The sequence below is a fragment of the Odocoileus virginianus genome, chromosome 15 (assembly GCF_023699985.2).
Source record: "Odocoileus virginianus isolate 20LAN1187 ecotype Illinois chromosome 15, Ovbor_1.2, whole genome shotgun sequence".
In the NCBI taxonomy this organism is placed as follows: Eukaryota; Metazoa; Chordata; class Mammalia; order Artiodactyla; family Cervidae; genus Odocoileus; species Odocoileus virginianus.
In genome coordinates, this window is record NC_069688.1 from 14,437,607 (window position 1) to 14,462,936 (window position 25,330).

Consider the following 25,330-nt stretch of genomic DNA (forward strand, 5'->3'; position numbering starts at 1 on the left):
CATCTGAGCCACCAGGGAAGCCTGTCAGGAGTGTTGGACAAATATAAACAGGGCTGGGCTGCAGGGAGATGCCCCCTGCAGAGCGCGACTCAGGAGGCCATGTGCATGAGGATCCAGAGGCTACCAGGAGGAAGGACTGTGCCCCCCTCCCCACGCCACACGTTTCCCGCCCCATCCCCACCTCTGCAGCAAAGGCAGAGCCTCTGAGCTGGAGAAGGGCAGCAGGAAGGCATTTGCTGAGATGAACTGGTGGTAGTGGGGGCATGGAAACCGGAAGATGCTTGCGGGGCTTCTACACCTGCTTCTCCTGGACCAAAACATCTCATCACACCCCTCCTCTCAGCTATACAGCCTTGTTCCTTAAGTCTTAGGTTAACTGTCATGTCTCTGGGAAGTGTCCCTGACCCCCAACCCCCCAAACCGGGCTGACTGGGCCTTCTCTGTGCTCCCTAAACATCCTGTGTTCTTGTTTCTACCCAAGCAGGCCTGTGCCCTCAGGATCTATTACCATCCCAGGAACAAACCGGATGTGCTATGACTCTCAGAATGAAAGAGTGATGGGGCTGGTGAAGGCGTGGCATTCCTGCTTCAGGATGTCGGCAAGCCAGCTGGAGGGGCTGGAACTGGAGGTAGCTGATGCACCTGGTGGCTGCAAGGTCAATGTGGGATCCCCTCTGCTTGCTCAAGGCTGCCTGAACCACAGCTGCAGGGTCTTCCTCAGATCTGACAACTCAAGCCCCTCGGGACCCAGTGCAGACTCCAGGACCCTCCAGGTCAGCCCACGGCTCTTCAAAGCAAAGAGCTGAGCTGCCACAGGGCCTTGTCCAGCTCCATCCCCTAGATGCCTCGGTTTGCCCCAACCCAGGTGGCCACACTTTGAACCAACCTCACATAATTTCCAGTGGCAGGTTCTGGGCCCCATCCCTAACTCACCGCCCCAGGGACTCTCTAGTATTAGGTTCTTCCAGGGAGGAGACATTCCCATCCCCTCCCAAAAACATCCAGTATGTCCCCAGACTGTCTCCTGAATCTCTCCCTCCTGGATCCCTGGGGAGTGGGCCACTCCTGGGCACTGGGACACAGGAGGACCTTGGTCACACCCACCCTCTGCCTCAGTGCCTCAGTTTACCCATATGTAAAACTTGAGTTGCCCCAGCCCCTTGTCTCTTTATAGGTTTGGGAAATGTCGATATTAAAGCCCTAGCAGCTCTTTGGAAGAAAGATGCTCTATTTTCATGATTTTGTCCTCTAGCTTTCTGCCCACCACCTCCCTGGAACCTTCTGGAATTGCTGCCTGGGCCATACCAGGAGTTCAGGAAGCAAATCATTTCAGGCCTGGAACATTCAAACACGGGCAATGGTATTGTCCAAGTGCCTTTAGTTCAAAGGGAAGCAGGTTCAAAGCCACTCAGTGTTGAAGTGGGGTCCTTGAGCCAGAAAAATCCAGGAATGCCCAGCCTTGTCACCGGGGAAGTCAGCTGGCAGAAGGGACTCTTCAGAAATGTGGGGAGGCCTGTAGAAAGGGCCTCCAGGTGTGGGCCGCCCTGGGCACCAGGCCCAGGACCTCAAGCTGCAGCCGCGTGGGCCTGTAGGCGTTGAGGTTGCTGTAGAGGGCGGGCGGGCCATCATGGGGCCTCGGGGAGAAGTGGGCCTGTGGGGTCAGGGCCCCCCAAGGGCTGTGGTGGGGCTGGAACCTGGAGGCAAGCACTGGGTTTGGGGCCAGGGGGCTGCCGGGCCCCGAGGACGTGGACAGGCTCCGGGTCCGGGGGTTGCTGCCCGCCGATGGGCTGTTGAAGGGGTTGGAGGATGTGCCGTCACTGGCAGAGTCGCTGCTGTCACTGAGGCGGCCGGATGGGGGCCCGGGGGCTGCTGCGGGCTGCAGGGGTGTGGCCAGCCTGGGCGACCTGAGGCCCATGACAGGCTTGGAGGAGGCGTAGAGGTGGCGGAACTCCTCATCGAACAGCTCCACCGGCTGGCCCGTGAACTTGGAGAGGATGTTCCGGTGCACGTGCCCACAGAGCCAGGTGAAGCTGGAGGGAGAGGAGAGAGAGTGAGGGGGCGATGGGGGGGCCGCGGGCACCCTGCTCCGGAGGAGGACCAGGAGGACGGCAGGTGACTGACTGAACCCCCAGTGACCCCTCCCGTGGATACCCAAGCTGAAGCTCAGAGACAGCGAGTGTGTGTGTGTGTGTGTGTGTGTGTGTGCGCGTGTGTGCGTGTGTGTGCGCGCGTGCGCCTGTGCGCGTGTGTGTGAAGTCATTTCAGTCGTGTCTGACTCTTCGCGACCCTATGGGCTGTAGCCTGCCACGTTCCTCTGTCCATGGAATTCTCCAGGTAAGAACACTGGAGTGGGTTCCCGTGCTCTCCTCCAGGGGATCTTCCCGACCCAGCCATCAAACCTGCGTCTCCCGCGTTGGCAGGTAGATTCTTTACCACTAGTGCCACCTGGGAAGCCCCAGTGAATGTTTGCATGGAAGTAATTAAGATGCAGAGGGAATCCTAGCCTTGGGTCTCCTGGTGCTCAGATGAGAGCCCCTCAGAAGTCCCCATGGAGGCACAGAGTGCTGGCCGAATGCCAGCGTCCCCCCACTGTGCTGCTGGGGGTCACCAGGCTCTGGGGCCGCAGCAGCCCCACCTGTGACATGCACGACATCTGCCTCTTCCAAACAAATGAGGGTCTGGACTGCTCCTTGGATGGCAGGGCTGTGGGCTCATGAAACTCGAAAGGGTGTAGCCAGGTTTTCAGGCAAATGGACTGGAAGGGCTGGGAGGGGAAGGGAGAGTCCTATGCTTTGGGGGGATGGGAAGGAGCATACTGTGGGGGTGGGGGTGGGGATAGGACAGGAGAGATGCTACATGGAAGGTTTGCCTGGAGACTGCGGGAAGACACCCTCAAGCAGAGGCCCTGAACTTCCCCCTTATTTACACATTTTATTGAAAACAAAATGCTTAAGGCATTTATGTGTTTCTTTTATGATTCCCTAATTTAAACGAATTTCTATCTCTGATTGAAAACTCTCTTCATCACCCCACTCACCCCTAAAGAGGCAAGTGATAGCACAAAAGACTGTCAGGTTAGTCTTGACAGTCTAACTATCAAGAGAATCAATAATGTGGGCCCAGGTCTAGAGCAGTGGATACAGAATGGTCAGAGGGAGACAGGGTCACTGTGCGGAACAGAAGGGTCTCAGCCTCCAGGCCCCAACTTGTCTTTCTGCCAAAAGGCAGGTCCAGCTTCTGGAGTCCCCTGCTCTGTGAGGCAGGCGGGGCCCATGCAAAGCTGGGGAAATCCTGGGAAGAACAATAAGGCTTTGTCCAAACCTCGCCTCCCGCCCAGGAGCCACCCACACAACCCAGAGAGGCGGGCAGCTAATGCTGGCTCTGGTCAGCCCGCTGACAGGCAGGCAGCACGCTTGGACAGCAGCACTCTTGGCTACCCTGGGAAGTCAGTCGTGGAGCTTCCCTGGAGGTCCAGTGGTTAAGACTGCGCTTCTACTGCGGGGTTCAATCCCTGCTCTGGGAATTAGGATCCTGCAAGCTGCACAGAGCGGCCAAAAAAAAAGAAATCACCCTGTATTTTTTGGAATCAGGCTAGATTAGACCAAGCAACTGCATGCTTTCTCTAACAAAGAAGGTCCAAAGGTGCCCAGGCAACTCTTCAGGCCCCACACACCCTGTGTGCCCTGTGCCCCCACCCAGGGCCCCCATGTCCTTACAGCACCTGAGTGCTACCTCCTCCACACTCACCGTGTGAGGGTGCGCCTCCCTGACACCCCAAAAGTCTATTCATCCTGTGCTCTAGCTTTTACACTTTCTTTTATCACCACCCATGGTAAGAGTTTTATTTTTATTGGGTTTTTCTTTTCTGACCCTTAAGTACATAGGGGCTTTCCTGATAGCTCTGTTGGTAAAAAATCTGCCTGCAACGCAGGAGACCTCGGTTCAATTCCTGGGTCGGGAAGATCCCCTGGAGAAGGGAAAGGCTACTCATTCCAGTATTCTGGCCTGGAGAATTCCATGGACTATATAGCCCATGGACTTGCAAAGAGTTGGACACGACTGAGCGACTTTCACTTTCACAAGTGCATAGAGTTGATTTGATCATAATCTTTGGCTCAAGACTCATGCCAAAGATCTATTAATGGCACATTTACACTTACATAGCTTTACTTGGTTATTTTAAATAACCTAAGCACATATGAACAGGGGAACATGGAAGCCTATGAACAGGGAAGCCTGCTGCAGTCCACAGGGTCACAAAGAGCCAGACACAACTTAGCAACTGAACAACAAGCATCTGTGAACCTACCATGCAAAATAAAAAGCTAACATGTTGACAATGACCTGCATTTAACCACATGGTCCCTTCCAGGAACACATTTTTCCAGTCTCCCCAAAATAGAAGAAATCATCACCCAGAATCCTGTGTCATAGTTCCCATACTTTCCTTTTGCTATAATAAGAAAAAGTATTATATATTCTCAAAAGTACTGTCAGCCTTCCATATACTCAAGGATGAAAAATATTCAGAAAAAAAAGTCTTCCAGAAAGTTTCAGAAACCAAGACTTGAATTTGCCAGTTGGCAACTATTTACATACAGTTTACACTGTATTGGGTATTTTAAGTAATCAAGACATGAAGTATGCAGGAGAATGTGTGTAAGTTATATGCAAATCAGATACCATCTGATATGAGGCACTTGGGTATCCTCGAATTTTGGTATCTGTGGGGATGCTAGAACCAGTCCTCTACAGATGATGAGGAACAATGGTAAATATTTTTATTTTACTTGTTTTTAACATATATGTCATCTTTGGGGGTTTTTTTTCTCTTAAATATTGCTGGTTATTCATGCTATTTCTTATTGCTGTACTTCACTTGTCTTTGTTGTATGATGTTCCACTGGGGGCTCTATCATCCATTCTCTCACTGATAGGCATTTGAGTTTCTTCGATGGTTTTCCTGTTGACCAAGGGAGGAGCACCCTCTCGCACCAATACTTACACTTGTGTTCTGATGTCTCACAGACCAGATTTTCTATCTAGGAGTGGAATTGCTGGGCAAAACCAGGTGAATATTCAGCTTTAGAGGAAATGTCTCTTTCCAAAGTCGCTGTGCTGATTTGAAAACCCATCGGCGATGTAGAAATTTGTAAGTCCACTATTTGTATAGTCAGTCTTTTTTTTTTTTTTTTTTGATGAATAGGTATAAAATGGTAACTCATTCTAGCCTTGATTTGCATTTTCCTGATCACTTATGATGCTGAACATCTTTTCAGGCATTTCCTCCTGCATGAAACGCCTGCTCTCACCTCTCACCCACACTTCCATTGTGCTGTTTTTCATGTGTGGTTTGTGGGAGTTCACTGTGATTCTCAGCGCTAATCTTGTCAGGGCATCATGAAAACCTGTTTCCAGTTTGTAATCTGACATTTCACTTACTTTAAGCTGTCTTTCAGTGAACCAAAGTTCTTAACTGTAGCATAGTCAGATTTAGCAATCTTTTTTAGTCAGTGCTTTTTTGTGTTCTGTTTAACACAAAGGAGTGTCTATGTTAAGACACCTAATCCTTATCCTAAGGTCTAAAAGACATCCATCTCTATATTTTACTAAAAGTATTAAAGTTGTTTTTGACATTTAATTTCTTTTAATCTATTGGGAGGTGATCGTGCGTGTGTGCATGCATGTGTGTGTATGTGTGAAGTAGAATCCAGTTTTTCACATGGAGAATTTTTCTCCCGGTTTCACTGGGAGCTGGGTTCCCTACAGCTCTCAGGAATGAGTGGCCTGGTGTGTCCTCAAGCCCACTGCCACCCTCCTCCTGACAGTGAAAGTGGCTCAGTCATGTCCCACTCTTTGAAGCCCCAAGGACTGTAGCTCTCCAGACTCCCCTGTCCATGGAACTCTCCAGGCAAGAATGCCAGAGTGGGTAGCCATTCCCTTCTCCAGCAGATCTTCCCGACCCAGGAGTTGAACCAGGATCTCCTGGTTCACATTGCAGGTGGCTTCTTTACCAGCTGAGCTACCTGGGAAGCTCTGGTGCCCCCCATATCAAGCCCAGCCTGCAGTCCTGGTTAAGGAAGCTGGTGACCCTGGCCCAATCACCCAACCTCTATATGCCTTAGTCCCCCCATCTGTCAGTCAGAAGAATGATGCCTCCCTCTACATGTGACAAAGATTAAATCCCTACTAAAGGTCTGATGGAACCTGGCCCAGGACCTGGCTCAATAAAGTGGTTCTGCTTCCTTCTGCCTTTTCCAAGGTCAAAGCCACCCTTGAATGGTGAGCTCTAAGGGCAAATACACATGAACACAGAGAGGCCTAATTGTCCTTATGGAAAATAAGAGAAGGCCTCCCCCCTCCTTCATCTTCTCTTTCAGAATTTCTTTCTCTGTCCTTTTCAAACATAAGGGAATCTTTCTAATAGCTAAATAAAGGCTTCCCTGGTGGCTCAGGTGGTAAACAATCAGCCTGCAATGTGAGACCTGGGTTCGATCCCTGGGTTAGAAAGATCTTCTGGAGAAGGGAACAGCAACCCATTCTAGTATTTTGGCCTGGAGAATTCCATGGACAGAGAAGCCTGGCAGTCTACAGTCCATGGGGTTGCAAAGAGTTGGACACAACTAAATGACTTTTACTTTCACTTTCAAGGCACTTGCCAGTCACACTCCCAGTTCCTCCGAGATGGGGACAGGGGAGGTAACTGCTTAGTGGTGGAGGGGGCCATGGATATGCCCTCGCCATGTCTATGGATGCCACTATGACAGGAGATGGACATACTTTAGGCCAAAGGAATTTGAGAAGCAGGTGCAGGAAGGACTTTCTGACCTCCCCCTTGTCCCTGAAGCTGGTCACACTTTAAATGGATGCATTATCTGGCATATGAATTAATATCTCTATACACTGTCTATATTAAAATAATGAAACATTTTGAAAGTAAAATAGGGCCCCCAAAAACAACAAAGCAAATTGCACGGCTTTAGAATCACACCTGAGAACTCTGAGAAAGGAAATGAGGAAACGTCCTATTGCAATGCAAAGGGAAACCAAGGCATTTGAAAGTGTCTCCCTACCCGGAATTCCTCCCAGGAGGGACCCAGATTTCCCTCTTTCTCCCAGGCGGGTTCTGTCTCCAGCCTCATGTAGGTGATGAGTCCCCAGTTCCCTCGGGAGCTGCTGGTGGGGGCGTGGGCCTGAGCAGTTGGGGCTGCTTTGCACCAAGCTCAGCCTTGGCCTCCTCGAAGCCCCAGCAGAAGGTGGAACCCAGCGCTCACCTGTACGATCCACACAGGACGTATCTCCAGTCCGAGATGATGAACTTCTCCCGGATTTGGCCGGAGAACTTCCTGCCTGACTTGGCACAGTACACCTCTCCTTCCACGCTCCGGATGGAGATGTTCTGTTGGAAGGGAAGTCGAGGTGTCCTCACTATGTATTTATGGATACACATCTGTCTAGAAAATGTCTGGAAGGATGCTCAGCAAGAGCAAATGGGTTATCGCTAGTTGGTGGGATTATGGGCCATTTTTATCCTCTCCTTGGCTGAATCTTCTAAATTTTCTTCCATATCCTGACATTATTTGAGTAATGAAGAAGAACAGAAAGGGGAGATGGTAGAATTCAAACAAAGCAGAAAACAGGAATGATAAGATGCTCTTCCAGTTCAGGCCCTAAGCACATCCCTCGGAATCCTCCCGTCCTCTCTCCCCCTGTCGCTGTGTCTCGGGGGCTGTGTGTTCCTTATGGTGCAGCTGCATAGCTTTCGGGCAGGATGGAGTTGAGGTCCTCTGAATCCAAGTCCAGGGGTGTGAGTTCAGCTGCTTCTGATGGGGAAAGTGATCACATCACGGGTTTCTGGTACCCTTCATTAGTGTCTAGGGCTTCCCTGATAGCTCATTTGGTAAAGAATCTGCCTGCAAAGCAAGAGACCCCAGTTCAATTCCTGGGTCAGGAAGATCCACTGGAGAAGGGATAGGCTATCTAATCTAGTATTCCTGGTCTTCCTTTGTGGTAAAGAATCTGCCCGCAATGCAGGAGACCTGGGTTGGGAAGATCCCCTGGAGAAGGAAAAGGCTACCCACTCCAGTATTCTGGCCTGGAGAATTCCATGGGCTGTATAGCCCATGGGGTCACAAAGAGCTGGACACGACTGTGCCTCATTTTCACAGTGTGAGGAAGGGCCATCTGACCTGGACTTTGAGCAAGAAGTAAACGTTTACTGTAGTGAGATGGGGGCATGTGTTACCACAGCATAACTTATCCTATCCTCACACGAAGTACCTTTCACACCATCATGGGGCCCTACCTTGAGGTGAGTGTCAGAGATCTGGGCTTTGTCACACATCTCCTGGAAGAGCTTCACGCCTCCCTGGTCCAGGAGCACACAAACGAACACCCCACGCTTGTTAGCCGCCTCTAGGATGTCACACAAGATCTCCACGTCCGTGAACACGTCCATCAGGATGGCCAGGACCTGGGCCAGGGCAGAGGGGTCGGACGCCAGAAGGTCAGGGCCAGGTACTAACTGGTTTCGGCCTAACTCCTCAGTCCCAGCGGGCCTGGGAGAGCTGGTCCCATGAGTGCTGCACTGGAGGTGGTGGGGGATGACGGGGCAGGACTATGGACCCTCACAGAGCTGCGGCGGGGCCCTACCCCTCGTCTCCAGCCCCTCCTCATATCCTCTGGTCTCTCTTCCCACTGCTGGAGTGGAAAGTGCAGAGGAGAAAGGAGAGAAAAGCAAAAAGAGGAGGCAGAGAGGCGGAGATGAGACCAGATGAGGTGCTGGGGCAGAATCACAGGAGAGGGACAGATTTACAGTTATGGGTTCTCAGCTGTTTGGAGCTCGAGGGCACTCTATGGCCACCGGCTTTCAATGTTTTTAAGTCTCAAACCAGACCCTTGTGGAGACCCCAGGAAGTATAAACGAGACTGGATCCTGAGCTGCCCCAGTGGACAGAGAAGGGAGTCCTGCTCAGCCAGCAAGTACTGCGTCGCCGGCAGAGCAGAAACTCGGGGGTGAGGGGCCTATATATCCAGTCACGGGGAGAGGAGTGAGTGTTCTTGCCAGGCACCCATTCATCCAACTTGTGCCAACAGCACCCCAGGATCATTTTATCTTATTTTTGACCACGCCGCAAGGCTTATGAGATCTTAGTTCCCCAGCCAAGCATTGACAAGTAGATTATTCAGCAGCCATTAAAATGATCATTATAATGGTTACATAGAGACTATAAGCAATAGTGAAATGTTTAAGCAAAACTTGCTGTTTAGTATAATGCTCACCAAATATGTATTAACAATTAACTAAGTGAAAGAAGAAAACAAAGGACAAAAGGCTAGCATGTCTACTACGCTTGCCAGGGAGGGAAGGCGGTGTATACGTAGACAAGTGCAAAACCAAAATGGCAGTCGTATTTGGCTGGGGGACTATGGTGACTTTTTTCTTCAATGTCACCTGTAATAATAATGTTCTGCCACTTTTCTAATAATTACAATACATTTTTTTCAGACCATAAACACCTGGAAGTAGCAAGAACAAGAAGAGCATCACAGAGAGAAGGGAAGGAGTTGGCTGGCACCTACATGGAGCTGACTTGCTGCTCAGTTGCTCTGGGTGTCTGGACAGTGGAGGGGACCACTGAGAAATTGTTCACCCTGGGTTATAGGTCACTAGAGATGTTTAGAACTATGGCTCTGTTAATACACAGTTAAGTACATGTGTGTGTGTTAGTAGCTCAGTCATGTCTGACTCTTTGTGACCCCATGGATGGTAGCCCACCAGGCTCCTCTGTCCATGGGATTCTCCAGGCAAGAATACTGGAGTGGGTTGCCATGCCATCCTCCAGGGGATCCTCCCAAGCCAGGGATCAAACCAGGGTGTCCCTGGGCAGATTCTCTACCGTCTGAGCTGCCAGAGAAGCAAACGGTTAAGTACATGTACGCATTAAAGCTTATGGCACCAATAACTCTGAGGACCTCTCTCCTGAAAGACAAATGCCTCCTCCTCCAAAGTATTGGCAAAAGAGGCAATTCTCTCCCCTTAGGAGGTCAATAAATCCTCCCAGCTGTGTCCCAATGAGTCCCTGTTTCCCAGAGCCAGGCTGGTAAGTGGGTGACTAATGGACAGAGAAGTGTTTTTTGTTGGGTTTACAAAAAGCCCAGCATCCTAATGTAAGGGATGCTTGGAAGGACAGGCTTATGAGTATCCAGGTTCATTTTGTTTGCCTCCTGTTGGCACTGTCTCCCAGCTGGATTAATTCAAGGTCAATAACGTCTTCCAGGGGCTCCCCAGGTGACATTAGTTAAAGAACCTGCCTGCCAGTGCAGGAGACACGAGACTCGGGTTCAATCCCTGGGTCAGTAAGATCCCCTGGAGGAGGCATGGCAACCCACTCCAGTATTCTTGCCTGGAGAATCCCCATGGACAGAGGAGCCTGGTGGGCCGCAGGCGATGGCATGGCAAAGAGTCGGACACGACTGAGGTGACCAGCATGCAGGCATGCGCTTCTTCCATCCCCTGTGTGAGAGTCCCCACTCACAGGGCCTGGTGAGCTGAATGATGAAATCCCAAAAGGTGCGTCTACATTTTAACCGCCAAAACCATGGCTGGGACCTCATTTGGAAAAAAAAGTCTTTGCAGATGCAGTTAAGACTCTCAAGCTGAGATCATCCTGGATGTTCTGTGCACGTGTGCTAAGTTGCTTCAGTCGTGTCTGACTCTTTGAGACACTGTGGACTGTGGCCCACCAGGCTCTTCTGTCCATGGGATTCTCCAGGGCAAGAATATTGGAATGGTTACCAATTCCTTCTCCAGAGGATCTTACTGACCCAGGGATTGAACCTGCATCTCTTACGTCTTCTGCATTGGCAGGTGGGTTGTTCACCACTGTACCACCTGGGAATCTTCTTAGGGCCAATCAGATGGACCAGCATGGAGGCATGGGGCTGGCTGAGAAGGAGAAGGAGGTATTTCCTGTGCTAAGGAAGGAAGTCGGCCTGGGAGCACAGCCTGGCTGGGCAGCTCTGGAAATCTGGAGCCTCAGAGAGATGGAGGTACCCAGTCAGGGGGCTGTGGATCTGCTGGGGCAGTGCCCACAAGCGGCGTTCATCCTGTGGAGACCTCGAATCGTGGCTGAGGACCCTCCACTACCAGCCAGGCAGACGTGAGTTTCTCATGGGCTGGAAATCCCGCTACCTTGGGGAAGGCAGGAGGCGGGAGGGGAGAGGCGATTTGGGTCCTGATGGGGCCACCAACCATGTTGGGGCCAGTTGTTGGAGGCACTTACCACCCCACACCCCACTTTGTCGTTTGATTGCTACTCTTCCCTCTTTCTCTCATAGGTGCTGATGCTCCCTTAAAAAACAAAACATAATTTTCACTCTTTATTTATGCCTCGCGGCATGCCGGATCTTAGTTCCCTGACCAGGGATTGAACCCGTGCCCCCTGCAGTGGAAGCGTGGAGTCCTGGGGTCCCTGATGCTCCCTTTTTGTGTTTGCTTTTGGTTGATGTGTAATAACCACAGCAATGATTTCCTGAGCACCTACTCTCAGCCGTACGTTTGTTTCCTGTGATCTTCACAACACCATGACCCTGACCTCCCTGGTGAAGAACAGGGGTGCAGAGACATTAAGTAACTTGCCAAAAGCCTCAGGGCTGGAAGGCTGGAGATGCCCTAGATTGCAACCCAGAGCCACACTCGCAACCAGTCTACTGTGGGCTAAGAGAAGGACTCATCTCAGTTTACATCAGATGCAGTCTGTCCCTTCTCTTCTTGTGGGTTAGGGACGGGTAGGGAAGGAGAGTCAAACCTGGGAGGGTTGGGGGACCCCAGAAAGCAGAGCTCAAAGAGAATGTGGGCAGAAAGGGCCCAGGTGGACCCTCCACCATCACTTATCTGCTGATCACAGGGTGAGGGGCCGAGACCCCTTAGAAAGGCAGCTGCGAGAGGCCCATCTGCTCCAATCATGTGCCCCCCGCTAGTGTCACCTCTGCGGGGCCTTGTGCTTCTTGCCCTCAGCGCCCTTCTGCAGCAGTGACAATACACCAGCGCTGAGCCCCAGAACCCAGGGCGGAAGAGGGACTTACTCTAGGGAACCCCCGTGCGAAGGGACACTGGCCAACTGCAGATCCCAGGAGGATGGTGGGGGCGAGGGGTGGGCAAGGAGCACTTCCACTGGCCTTTGGAGGCCACCCCACCCCATCCTGGTGGGACTGGGCCCTGATGCCAGTGGAGGCGCCCTGTTGCCCTGTGACCTCCACAGGCCTGGGGGGCTGGACCCCTCTCTCCCAGGTCTGCCCCTCCCTCAGTGGCCCCTGTCAGAGGAACAGCCAGGGAGCTCGCCATGGGGACCCTGGTGGTGCTCAAGGCCCTGGAGTCCCAGTTACTAGGTGTGGGGCGGGGGACACGCTCAGCTTCCTGGGTGCGTGGTGGGGTGGGGGCAGGTTTCCTGCTGGGTCCCATCCCTGGGCCTTGTTCTCTGTTCAGCTGCTCTCAGGGCCAGGGGCTCAGCCTGGAAAGGTGGTCCTTGACACCAAGGGGTGGGGCATGGAGCTTCTTTGGAACCGGCTTACAGCTGCCTCTTTGCTCCTCTGCATTGCCCCACTCCCCCACCACCTCTCCAGGGAGCTGGGTGGAGTTTTCTTTCTGCAAGGAAAGGGAGAGGAAGAGGAATCTGGCAGGGCCAGGGGGCCTGTCTGTTCAGGGTCTCCAACACTTTGGCCTCAGGACCCGTTTACACTCTCAAAAATTACTGAGGCTTCCAAACAGCTTTGTTTATGTGGATTATAACTATTGATATTTGTCATATTAAAAACAAACTGAGAAAACATTTAATGTTTATTAAACATTATTTTAAAACAACTAATCTTTGCTACTTAAAGCAAGTTTAAACTCATCACATGCTAACACAAATAACAATTTTAAGGCAAAAATAACTATACTTTCAGAGCAACAACAACACAATGGAGTGAACAGAATGGCATTATTTTTCAGTTTTGCAAATCTCTGTGGTGTCTGGCTTAACAGGAGACAGCTGGTTCTCATATGGCCCCTGTAGCAATCTGCTCTGATGTGTTGTTTGCGGGGAAGCATATAAAGACAGTCCAACCTCACACAAGTGAGTGGTTAGAAAGGGCAGTACCTCAAAGTCCCACTGGAGGGGTCTTGGAACCTTTGGGGATCCTGGACGACACTTGGAGGATGGCTTATTCATGTTTTTTGTTTTCTGTATTTTGTGATACTTTGATATCCCAGGGTTAGTTTATTATTAGAGATGGCAAACACCTTGCCTACGAGCAGCCTCTGAGATGCTAACCAAGCAATCCAGACCCATGTCCCAAGCCTTCTTTTCTAACTCTCCAGCATCCTGACAATATTTCCTTTCCCACCCTAAATCACCCCAGTGCCAAATACAGGACAACCAGGGACCACCTGTGTCTCCAAGCCTGCGGAACTATTCAAACGAACCAATTGTCAACAATTTACCTTGCCCGCCCTGCCTTCCCTGCAAAACCACAGTAAAGACTTATGCCCATGCATTCCCTGGCTCCTCCGCCGCCGCCCCCCCCCCCGTCCCCGCCCCCAGACCCTGGTGCTCCCCACGTGGTCCTGCGTGGTGTGCGGTGCTTCCTGCTTCTGCTGCTGCTGCTGCTAAGTCACTTCAGTCGTGTCCGACCCTGTGTGACCCCATAGACGGCAGCCCACCAGGCTCATCCATCCCTGGGATTCTCAAGGCAAGAACACTGGAGTGGGTTGCCATTTCCTTCTCCAATGTGTGAAAGTGAAAGTGAAGTCGCTCAGTCGTGTCCGACTCGTAGCGACCCCATGGACTGCAGCCTCCCAGGCTCCTCCGTCCATGGGATTTTCCAGGCAAGAGTACTGGAGTGGGGTGCCATTGCCTTCTCCTGCTTCTAGGGAACTACAAGTAAAACCCTCTTCCTTCGTGATCGTCCTTTCCAGGTCTCCCTGCCTCCAGGGCATCCAGCCCTCTCCCTCCTTGCGACCTCTGCACTCGACCCGTCCTAGGCCTGGAGTTCCTTTCCCCCCCTTCTCTGCTCAGCAAACTCTTACTCAGCCTCTGAGACTCAACTCACAGGTCACCTCTTCTGTGAAGCCTGCCTTAGTCATGCTCCCCTCTGCTCCCAGGCACAGAGGGTTGTTCAAGTCCAGTGTCCCCTCCACTCCCCTAAGGGCAAGTGGCTGGGAGGAGGGATGCCTCTTGTTGGGTGCAGGGCCTGGCCCATGTAGGCTTCGTGGAATAAAGGGATGAGAGCAGAACAGGAAACAGGGAGAACTGCTGCTCCATAGGGCATGTAAACTGCTCTGGGAAACACCCCGCAGGCTGGCTCTGTTCATCCCTCTCTGTTCTCTTCTGGGGGGGCTGAAGCCATAGCACAGGCGGAACACAAACCTGTCCCCACCCTCCTCCTCTGTGTGGGCGCTGCGTCCCATGGACCGCCTGTGACTGGGGATGCAGCCTCCCTGGCATCCCTGTGGGGACAGGTCACTGGTCACTTCTGAGCTGTGTGTGTGTGGTGTGTGGGAGTGATGTCACAAACTGCCTGCCGGAGCCTGACAGCTAACAAAATGGGTGAAGGTCATCAGGGCCTTCCTTGACTTTGTTGTAGTTTAGTTGTTAAGTTGTGTCTGACTCTTGCGACCCCATGGGCTGTATGGCCTGCCAGGCTCCTCTGTCCATGGGACATGCTTTTGAGCAAAGTCTGGGAGATGGTGGAGGACAGAGGAGCCTGGTGTGCTGCAGTCCGTGGGTTCACAAAGAGTCGGACACGACTGAGCGACTAAACAACAACGAGAACAACATCAGGGCCTGGGACGAGAGGGACTGGTGAAGAGGGTAGTGAAGGTGACCCACCCAAGGGGTGGCCTCAACTCAGCACCCGCAGAGCCAGTCTTCTGACTTGCTTAGAGGAGCTGGGAATTCTTACTGTTGAGTGGAATCTTCTGATTTTTAAATGTTGTCCTAAATTTGTAACATGTGTGGACAGAGCAAAGGACAGCAGCAGGCCTCCAGTTCACAGAGGTGAAGAGAGAAGCCTCCCGAGGCAGGGTCGGGGGAGGAGGAGGATTTGGCGGTGGGGGGGGGGGGGGGGGACACAGTGTTTCACAAGCCCTCACCTGACTGCTCTCCAGGAGCTTCACTCCCCCTTTAAGCTGCAGCTGAGGTTGAGAATTTCGCCACCACCACTGGTCCCCGCCCCTCGCGAGAGCTCTGAACTTCAGCACAGAGAAGCCAGAGGTCCTCTTAGGAACAGGCCCTGGGAGCTGGAAAGGACCCTAGTCCAGTGTGGAATCTGGGGCCTGGGGAGGCCCAGGGACTTGCCCTGGGTCGTGTGGCCCACCCCAGGCAGTGCGGGCACTCCTGACTGCCTGCCTGAACCCTTCAGCAAAACATCAGCAAAACGTGAAATATTGCTCTGAAGTAGCCCAGCAACGTCAAAGTCGATGCTCCACCCCTTGTTACCTTCTATTTTGTTTTTCAGAATTCTACTCCCTCTCTTCTTTTACGCACAGCTTCCCCACTGCTGGTGGCTTCTTCTGGAGCCATGAGGTCTCACACAGGGACCTTGGTCCAGTGACTGAGGCTCTGCACTCCCAGTGCCGAGGCCTCAGTTTCGATCCCTGGCTGGAGAACTAGATCCCACATGCTGCAACTAAGATCAAAGATCCCATGTGCTACAACTAAGACCTGGTGCAGCCAAATACATAAAGATTTAAAAAAAAAAAGGATTTCACACAGTATTGGACTTGGGAGGGGAGTCCGTCATGAGAGTGGGATCTTAGCAGAAAAGGAGCTTAAATATCAATTTGTTCTTTTTCGAGTTCTTTTAAATATAACAGAATTAATGCTTTGGTGGCTCAGACGGTAAAGAATCCACCTGTGATGCAGGAGACCCAGGTGGATCCCCGGGTTGGGAAGATCCCCTGGAGAAGGAAATGGCTACCCATTCCAGTATTCTTGCCTGGAGAATCCCCATGGACAGAGGAGCCTGGTGGGTTACAGTCCATGGGGTCACAAAGAACTGGACACGAATGAGCGACTAACACTCACACACATACATGTAAAATAAACAATTTGAGTGGTGAGACAGGGAGACCCTTTACAGATAACAAAGTCTTCTCCTGGGAGGCCATTCTCACCCCTGCCCCTCTGCAGTTTTGGGAGGAGACGGGGCACCCATACCCCTCTGCTGAGTAGTCACTTTGTGCACAGGGGTAGAATGACCCCTCCCCCATTCCCGGGCCGACAGGGGGCAGCCCCTGTGGATCCACAGCTCCAGGAGCAACAGGAGAACTCCTGACCAAGTGCCAGTCTCGGTACCTTAAATTCTGCCAGCTAAGCTCTGGTCTTGAAGGATATTTCTTCCTCTAAAGTCACCTATTAAAAGGTAAACGCTCTGGAGAGGGAGAAATCTTTTCTGCTGCTTCCTCTGTCCTCTGCCGACCACCGGCTGGATTCAAGCACTGTGCTGAATTTGTGGACAGACAGGTCCAGACGAGTCCCAGAGGAAACGGGACAGGTTTGCGTCCCAGTGGAGCAGCCCCTTCATTCAGAAGCACAGATGCTAGGCGCCTCACCTAGCCTGGGAAACTCAGGAAAGTCTGCCTGAGAAGGGGGCTTCAGTCCCCTTTGGTCTTGAGAAGGAGTAGGTGTCAGAGGAGATGCCAGGAAGGTGAGGCGGCTCCAGGCAGAAGGAACAGTATGTGCAGAGGCCTCAAGATAGAGCCTGGTGGGTTTGAAAATCTCCAGGTCACCCAGGATTGAGTGGCAGAACGGGGAGAGGAACTGGAGGGGTTGTGAGCCGCGTTGCGGAGTCAGCTCTTCCCAGTGGGGTAAGTGGGAGCCTCTAAAGACTCCAAGCAGTAAAGGGGACAAATTCAATTTGAAGTATAGAAAAATTGTCTACAGGGACTTCCCTGGCTGTCCAATGGTTTAGACTGCGCTTCCACCACAGGCAGCACAGGTTCAAGCCCTGGTCAGGGAACTAAGATTCCACAGGCCACATGGCATGGCCAAAATGTAAAAAGTGTTTAGAGTAGCTTGGAGACTAGGTGGTCGGGGATCGAGATGGGAGAGGAGGGTCAGAAGGGAAGCTATTGTAGGAGTTCCAGTGATGCATGGCCAGGAAACCCAGATGGTGACAAGGGGGAATTTGGAAGTCAGTGATCTAGGGCCAGGCAGAGAGAAGCATCCCTGGTTCCACCCTACGCTCCAGTCATCTGGACTGCATGTCTTAGAGCAGGAGGCACCCCTTTCTCCTTTCCTCCAACCCCCCACTCCCATCCCTGTGGCCAAGGAGGCACGGGCTCCGCCATCGATACCTGGCTGGTCCGGGTAATACAGCGGCGGATGAGGTCCCTGATGTTGCTGTGCTTGTCTGTCTGGAAGTACACGGTGGCGCTGGACTTCTCCTTCAGGTAGGGCTTCTCGGCAGAGGCCCAAGTGTGCAGCAGGGCCGGCTCGCTGCCCTCTGAGGCCACGGGGAAGTAGGTACCTGATTGCAGGGAGCAGGAGTCGAGCCCCTTGGAGCCTGCCTCGGCCGCCCCTGGGGGCTCCGGGGCACAGGGGGGCTCCTTGGCCTGGGCCTGGATGTATTGGGCCTCCACGGAGGACAGGAAGTCCACCTCGCCTTCCTGGCTGAGCACCTGCCAGTAAGCCTCAGGACCCCCATCCAAGAGGGCATCTGTGGCCAGCCGGGCGCTCTCATTGTCGCTGAAGTCAGCCCTGGCTGGCCGGACCCACTGGCTCTTGACATCTTCCAGGCGTTTCTGGATCTTGCCCACGTGTCTTGCCCGGCTCATGCTGCCCTGATCCTGAGTTGTAGTGGGGGGCGGGGAGGTGGGGAGCGGCTGGCACCTGAGCCCTTCCTGATGTCAGGGCCACACCGCCCAAGAGGAGCGGGACTCCTGGCACCTCTGGAAAGCACCCGTTCCTGGCACTGCTGTGCGGCCTGCCGCCAGGAGTTGCTGCTCCGGGGAGGTGGTTAACTGCTGTCCGGAGCAATGCTTCACAGGGCTCATCACCCACCGCCAGGGGTTGGCTTATCTCTGAGCAACGCCCGCCCTGCCCGCCAGCCAGGAGGGCTGGCTCCTTCATGCCTGGGCACACTCAGCCCTGGGAGACTTCCTCTCCTCCCAGCAGTCACGGTGAGCTGGCTTTCCAGCTTGTTGTGCAATTCTCCCCGAGCTCCTCAGGCCCCACTTACGAAGCCAGCAGGCTCTCCCAGCTCCGGCGTCACCCTGGTGCCTCGGGTACCCCTCCTGAGCTCTTCAGTACAGATGCCGATTAGTTCAAAGAAAACAGTTTTCTTGCCAAGTTCCTGCGATCCTGCATCCATCTGGTCCCTGTGTGAGAAGGGAAACTGGATGCTTGCCAGGAAGAACTGTCTGCCTGGTGTTCCTCCTTTCTCTCGGTGACTCCCCAAGTTCCCAGACCTCCCCATCCCCTGGAAAAGCCTTCTCTCCCATCTCTCTTTCCTTCTCGTGTTTGCCATGGTGGTGCTTGAGCAGAACCACCAGAGAGGTACCAGTCCTGGGGCCAGCAGTAGGCTGTTGGAAGTGTCTGCTTGGAATACTGTCTTGAGAATCTTCAGTCATGTCAGACCCACGGACCGATGGGATTGGTTGTTCTCAGTGCTGGAGGGGCAGGTGGCCACAGGTGTGCTTAAAGTAGATGAACCCCTAAGGGGGAAGCCACATTTTCTTTCCAGATCAAGGAATTGTCAATTCCATGTCAATGGATTGCAAAACCTAGAGTCCTGGTGTTACCAAATCAGGTCTCACTGCTCGACACTCAAAAATCAGTTCTCCAGATAGAGAAAAACATTGGTAAAAAGGAAAAGTTGCCTTTAATCAGAATTCTGGCAATTTGGGGAGATGGTGGATGCCGTGTCCCTGTAAAACCACCTCCTGAGATTCTGCTCAGCCATGAGATTTTTAAAGAGCAAAAGGGAAGTAGTCTCAGTTACTCTCTGAGATAAGGACTCAGGTTCATCACTGTCCCCCACTGCATGCAGGCTTGTTGACCTCTTGTGATCTTTCTTAAGATGCAATCTTGTTCACACAGCTTGTTCATGAGATGACTGAAGGGGAAGTTAGGGAAGAAATCTGATCATCTGTTAATTACTTATTCTTATTTAATTTCTACTTCTTTGATCTATGGAAAGAACCAACAGATTAGGCAAGGTATTCTGTGATCAAAAGATCTGAAAGGTGTGCTAGGGCCAGAAGATGAGTAGAGTGTGGGGGTGCCTCTTTAAGGTTAGTGACAAGACAAAGGGGTACCTCCTGCAGGGAGCTCTTTCCTGCCAAAAAGCTGTTTCCATGACTCTCTTTGAATGGGTTCTTTCAGAAACAGACTCTGAGGCTAGGATTCCAGTACAAGTGATCCCAAGAGGCACTTATGGGGGGCAGAGGAGTGAGACAGAAAGGGGAGGGGAGCTGCTGCAGGTGTGTTAAGGAGCAGGTCACCGTCGTGGACATCTGGGGTTTATGAACATCTGTGGGAACACCTGAGCTTCGCAGGTGGTGCTAGTGACAAAGAACCCGCCTGCCAGTGCTAGGAACGTAGGAGACGAGGTCTGATCCCCAGGTTGGGAAGATGCCCTGGAGGAGGGCATGGAAACCTGCTGCAGTATTCTTGCCTGGAGAATCCTCATGGACAAAGGAGCCTGGCGGGCTACTGTCCATGGGGTCACAGAGTCAGACACGACTGAATTGATTTATCACACACATGAGAACAGCTGGCCTCCACACCCTTTCACTTCCCCCGGACCCTACTCGTGCAGGTGGATTTCAACTCTCGCCCACGTTCTCCTCGAGCCTTCCCTCCTCCATCTCCTCTGGTCCTCAGCCTGTTCTCAGTCTGTGTCACTGCATCCGGTCCCCAGTCTGGTGAGGGGATGATAGTCCACGGGATTTGAGCTGATTCCCTGCGAGGCTCAGAAGCTCTCAGTTACCTGGCCCCTTGAGTGCTGAGCCCCGAGCCGAGTGTTGGAGGCCCTGCAGGTCTGCGATGTGTGCGGACATCCTTCACTTGGCTGTCGTCGAGTCCTCCCCGCATCCTGGCTCTCTGTGCTGAGGGACACTCAGAGGATCAGGCCTCCCTTCACAGACGTGAAAGGCACAGTTCAGAGAAGTGGAGTAACCTGCCCAGCTAGTGAGTCCCTGGCACGGTCCCTCCAAAGCCCATGTGCTTTCTGCCAAGCTTCACTCTCCCTCCCCTTCCCCTGCCCTTTTCCACTCAGAACCATCCAAACCTCCTTTTCAGTTCCAGAAAGTGTGTAAGGGAAAAGGGCAGGGACTTCCCTGCCGGTCCGTGATTAAGACTTTGCCATCCAATGCAGGGGGCATGGGTTCGATCCCTGGTCTGGGCGCTAAGATCCCACCTGCCTCATGGCCAAAAAAAACAAAACATAAAACCAAAGCAGTACTGTAAAAAATTCAATAAAGACTTTAAAAATGATCCACCTGAAAAAAAGTATTAAAAAAAAAATAGTGCTAAGGCTAAGGAACCCTGGTCTAGGGCCCTCACCCACGTGGGAGATCCTGTCCCCTGTCTTGGCTCAGCCCGCCCCCTCAGCGGGAAGTCCTTGCTTCCACCGTTGTGGTTGATTTAAATCCTTCTCAGCGTTTAAGGTCTTCCTGAGTACCATCCATGGGAGGGAGCCTTTGCTGACAGTTCTTAACTGCTTCTCTGAGCCGACAGGGTGCTTCTAGAACTTGCCTCAGTCAGGCTTGTACTAATGATAGGTACACTGCTTCATCTTCCCATGACGCTTAATTCCTTGAGTGGTGCAAAGGCAAAAAGCTTCCATGCCTTTGGAATCAGGCCCAGCTGGGTTCAGACTGTACCTAAGATCATATGCGACCTGGGGAGGTAAGTGTGAGGGCCCCCTGGACTTGACTTTTCTGTCCACATAATCACAGAACATTCAGGGAACATGTTCTAAGTACTAGGTGCTATTCTACGTGCTCTGGGTGTATTAACTCATTCAGTCGTCACAGCAGTCCTGTGAGTAAGTGCTGTGACCATTTCTGTTTCATGGATGAAGGAAACTGAAGCACAGAAGTTACCTGACTAACAAGGTCATCTGACTGGGAGGTGGCAGAGCCAGGAGTCACAGGCGGGTGATCTGGTCCCCATGGTGACCACAGCGCCTTCTGCCTCGTTCACGGGATGAACCTCAAAGGGTGTGAGATCTAAGAGAGAAGGCATGTGTGATAACTGGTCCAGCCTTGCCCAGTTTCTGCTCCATTCTTCAGCCTAAGACAGCTCCAGTCTATTCTCTAGGATATTGCTGATATTATATGACATACTGCATCCTGCCACAGCCCTGCAATGTGTTTGTAAAATGAGGCGTTGGGTGGTTGTTAGTCACTCAGTCGTGTCTGACTCTTTGCAACTCTGTGGACAGTAGCCCGCCAGGCTCCTCTGTCCATGGGATTCTCCAGGCAAGGATACTGGAGTGGGTTGCCATTTCCTCTTAGGAAGGGTAAGGAAATTCCTCAAGGGCCCAGCGGCAGAGCCCGGATTGGGTTTGTCTCCGGAGACCTTACTTCTATCGGCACCCGAATTCTGGTAACTGCGGGTGTAAATGAAAATCTCCTCCTTTCTACTGTTAGCAATTTGAGGAGGGGTGTGGGAGACTGGCAAGACATGACTTAGCTTCCTGGCACCCCAGCACCTCTCCCACTTTGGGGCTGGCACAGAGTAGGCATTTAATCAATGCTTGTTGAGTGAATAAACGGCTTAGGGCTCCTGGGGCAAAGGCCAGCTTACACAGGCAGAAGCTACTCAAGTAGGAATCCAGAGCTTTCTGTGGGGCGGCCCAGGAACCTGGAGGGACAGGGTGTCTGTTTGACTCGAGGGGCAACCACCACCCTCCCCCTGCCACCTCCCCATCAAGGCCTGCACCAGCATGAAATTTGTACAGTCTCATTACCCAGTGACCCAAGAAGTGCAATTAAGTTGAAAATTAGTTGGCATAATTAATTAGACGGGTAAATAGCTCCCTGTCAACACCAATCAATCCATGCTGCATATAATCAGCTCAGCCCAGGCAGGCAAGGAGCTCGAGCAGCTGCTGCTTCTGTGGCCTGGGGTGGGAGCGGAAATGGGACAGGGTGTCCAGACAGTTCCCCTAAACCCCATGCCTCTCCAGGTCCTTCCACCACTGCCTTTCACGGTATCAGCCTCCCAACAGCCTCCTATCAGTCTCCCATCCTTGGTACCCAGCAAAGCCACGACTTAATTCCTAAGGGCCCACGGTCCATGGGGTTGCAAAGAGTTGGACACAAGTTAGAGACTGAACAACAATACAGCTGCAAAGCCCTTTGTCCCCTCACATTTCCTACTTCTGAGTTCCTGATCCCTTGCCCGAGAACCCTGACATGCATAAGAACCACAAGAGCTCCCATTGTTTTTTGGCTAATAAATTTGCAGAAGCTTTTTAAAAAATTAAGGTATATCTTAGATGCAATAAAAAGTACCCTTGTTACTATACAGCTTTATGAGTTTTGAGGAATGAGTACAGTGGTTTGGACTTTCCTGGTGGTCAGTGGTAAAGAATCTGCCTGCCAACGCAGGAGACCTGGGTTCGATCCCTGGTCAAAGGAAATGGGAAGATCCCCTGAAGAAGGAAATGGCAACCTACTCCAGTATTCTTGCTGAGAGAATCTCATGGACAGAGAAGCCTGGTGGACTACATCCTTGGGGTTGCAGAAGAGTGAGACACAACTTGGCGACTAAACAACATGTAGTTGTGTAACTATAACCAAGCAGGACTCTGTGTGGCCTCCCTGAGACAGACCTCCCCATGTCCCCCACCTGCCTCTTGTTTACAGAAAATCTGTAGCTTCCTAGGCCTTCCTCAAGTTCCAAAGAATAAATGTAACCTGAAAAGTGATAAAGGGCAAAGCAAAGGAAAACAGTGAAGCAAGACAAAGTCATAGTTTAGCCATTGAATAAAGTCGAGGAAATCTAACCCCTCCTCAAGGGCTACAGATAATATTATGAGCCATGTCCTTGGAGCCGTTTAGCAGATACTGAAACCCCCATCAGGTAGAAGAGTTAACCCTATGATACCCACATGCACGTAGACCCCAGACCAGCTAGAATCAGAAAGTTGATGATGTTGACTCCAGCTTACCTTACCATCAACCAATCAGAAAAATGTTCACGAGCTGATCACACACCCCGCAACCCCTCTCCCCTATTCTGTCTTGTAAAACCTTTTCCTGAAAGTCACAGGGGAGTTTGGGTCTTACAATCACTAGCTGCCTGGGCTCCTTGCTTGGGGCCCTGCAATAAAAGCTGCACTCTCAGAAAATGCCCTCTTGTAATCAGACTTTCACCCTTTGGCCATCAGATTGTCACCTAAATTAGTCAAAGTCTCTAAGCTTTAAATTATGAGCCAGATACGGCAATTTTGCCACAATGTGGTTGTGCAATTTCAGGCACAAACACTACATTTGAAATACAGGTGCAGGAAGAGATTTTAGAGATATGATTTGAAAGGATTAAATTGTAAGAAGCCTAGGCCCTGGGTGCCTGATTACTTTGGGTCAGACTCATGACACCCATTAGCACTGTGATGAAGGTGGCCCCATGGCTCTGCACCCCAACACAGTTGGGAGTGCCAAGACACTCACCATGACCTCTGCCATTGCCATTACACCTGCTGGAACTGTGGGCAAAACCACTGCCCTGTTCCAGGGCTGAACCTGGAAGGGGTAGGCTTAGGTCCTTGTGGCTCCAGGGCTGCTGGCACCACACCTACCACCACACCTCACCTGTCAGAATGCTGGAGTGGAGGGCCCTGAGAGGTGAACGCTGTAACCCTCTCCTCTCCTCTGGCTAGGGGACCTTCTGTCCTCCCCACCCTGCATGTGCGCATGGGAGATGGCTCTGAATGCGTTTCCAGCTAGGTCATGGAAAGGCCTGCTCGGTTTCTGAAATCAGAACCTGCACATCTTTGGAACTAGGAACTAGATCTTTGATCGGACTAAAATTTGGAGATCTAGAAATGAATCCACTGCAGCGTCTGCCCTCAAGGAAAGAGAAGCCAGTACAGTAGAATGTGAGAAGTCTTTTATGTCATCATCAAATGCTCAAGGGCCCATTCTGGGCTCGGCACAGCTTAGAGCATGACCTCGGCTATGGCCTTGCCTACAGTCCACTGGGAAAGACAACAAAGGAGAGTCATGACATTGAACTGGGATGAATGTTAAGGTCACGGGAACAAGCGAATACAGAGGAGGGAGGCTGACCTAGCCTGGGGTCAGGAAACCTTTCTGAGGTCACGACAGGTTGGTGGAATTATCTGGGGGAGGTGGGAGGGAACCGGTGCCCTGGGAGTACAGACACGGAGTGTGTGCTGGGGGTCGGAGGCAGGAGGAGGGGCGGGAAGACTTGAGCTCCAGCGGCCAGACCTGTGAGGGGTGGGGTGGGAGGGCTGGGGGAAGGGACAGGAGGATGTCCGTCTTTATCTCTTGGACAATGGGACCCATAGAAGCTGTTAAGCAGGACACAGAGAAAACTGCTGCCACTGGCCTCAGCGTGGAGAGAACAGAGGCCCTCGGGGAACACCCAGCTGTCAGGGGCGAGGCCTTCCTCCTCCTGGGTGCTGTGTCAGCGTGGCTCGGAGCAACGACTCTCAGACGCTTCCAGCAACACGCTGACTCACACAGCGCTGTCCACTCGTCCAGTCAAAGCCCGAGCTGGAAGGGCCATGGCCCTGTGCTGCCCGGACCAGATGACAGAGATAGCTGGCTGCTCCCTGCAGGGCGTGTCTGAGGAAAGCTTCCTCCTCCCGCCCTGCCCTCAGCCTCTCTCAGCCTCCCTGGACTTGCCCAGCTAGCTGCACCCTGGCTTCTGGCTTGTCACAGCCAGAAGAACCAGATGAGACCCGTGGGCCCGCAGCCAAGTCCTGCCACGTCGCGGAGCTCTGCCTGGGGAGGGGCCAGGCCTGGGAAACCTCTGCCTCCTCCCAGAGCACCTCCACCCCAAACCGGTCCCTTCTCTCTGCCTCCTTCCTTCCCTAGTAACCCTTCTCCTCACTCAGCCTCTTGTTCTCGTGCAGTCATTCAGTCGAGTCCGACTCTTTGCAACCCTTTGGACTGTAACCCACCAGGCTCCTCTGTCCATGGAATTCTCCAGGCAAGAATACTGGAGTGGGCTGCCATTTCCTCCTCCAGGCGATTTTCCTGACCTAGGGATCAAACCCATGTCTCTTATGTCTCCCGCGTTGGCAGGCAGGTTCTTTACAACTAGCCCCACGTGGGAAGTCCCAAATTATATGGTAGGTGAAT

At 52.3% G+C, this 25,330-nt stretch overlaps 2 protein-coding genes across 9 annotated transcripts in view; one reads left to right on the top strand and one right to left on the bottom strand.

The window, feature by feature from the left end:
* The window catches only part of C15H8orf76 (chromosome 15 C8orf76 homolog), a 31,745-nt gene extending 22,029 nt beyond the window's left edge, over window positions 1-9,716 (top strand). Inside the window, exon 5 of one of the 7 annotated variants that reach the window (XM_020879020.2) lies at window positions 482-1,221. In XM_020879020.2, coding sequence (XP_020734679.2) covers window positions 482-806 — 325 coding nt within the window. In that variant the 3' untranslated portion in view covers window positions 807-1,221. Of the gene's footprint in view, window positions 1-481; window positions 1,222-9,508 lie in introns of those variants that run through there. The other 6 variants (XM_070477054.1, XM_020879021.2, XM_020879022.2 and 3 more) reach the window with 6 other exon arrangements.
* On the bottom strand, window positions 1,211-17,911 carry FAM83A (family with sequence similarity 83 member A). 2 transcript variants are annotated; one of them, XM_020879016.2, is made up of 4 exons: window positions 17,342-17,911; window positions 8,306-8,473; window positions 7,275-7,399; window positions 1,211-2,030 (listed from the first exon to the last, which is right to left on the bottom strand). In XM_020879016.2, the coding sequence occupies exons 1-4, from the start codon at window positions 17,819-17,821 to the stop codon at window positions 1,496-1,498; spliced, it is 1,308 nt and encodes a 435-aa protein (XP_020734675.2). In that variant the 5' UTR covers window positions 17,822-17,911; the 3' UTR covers window positions 1,211-1,495. The 2 variants fall into 2 exon arrangements, with proteins under 2 accessions (XP_020734675.2, XP_020734676.2); XM_020879017.2 differs by lacking the exon at window positions 8,306-8,473.
* Window positions 17,912-25,330: the final 7,419 nt, after the last annotated feature.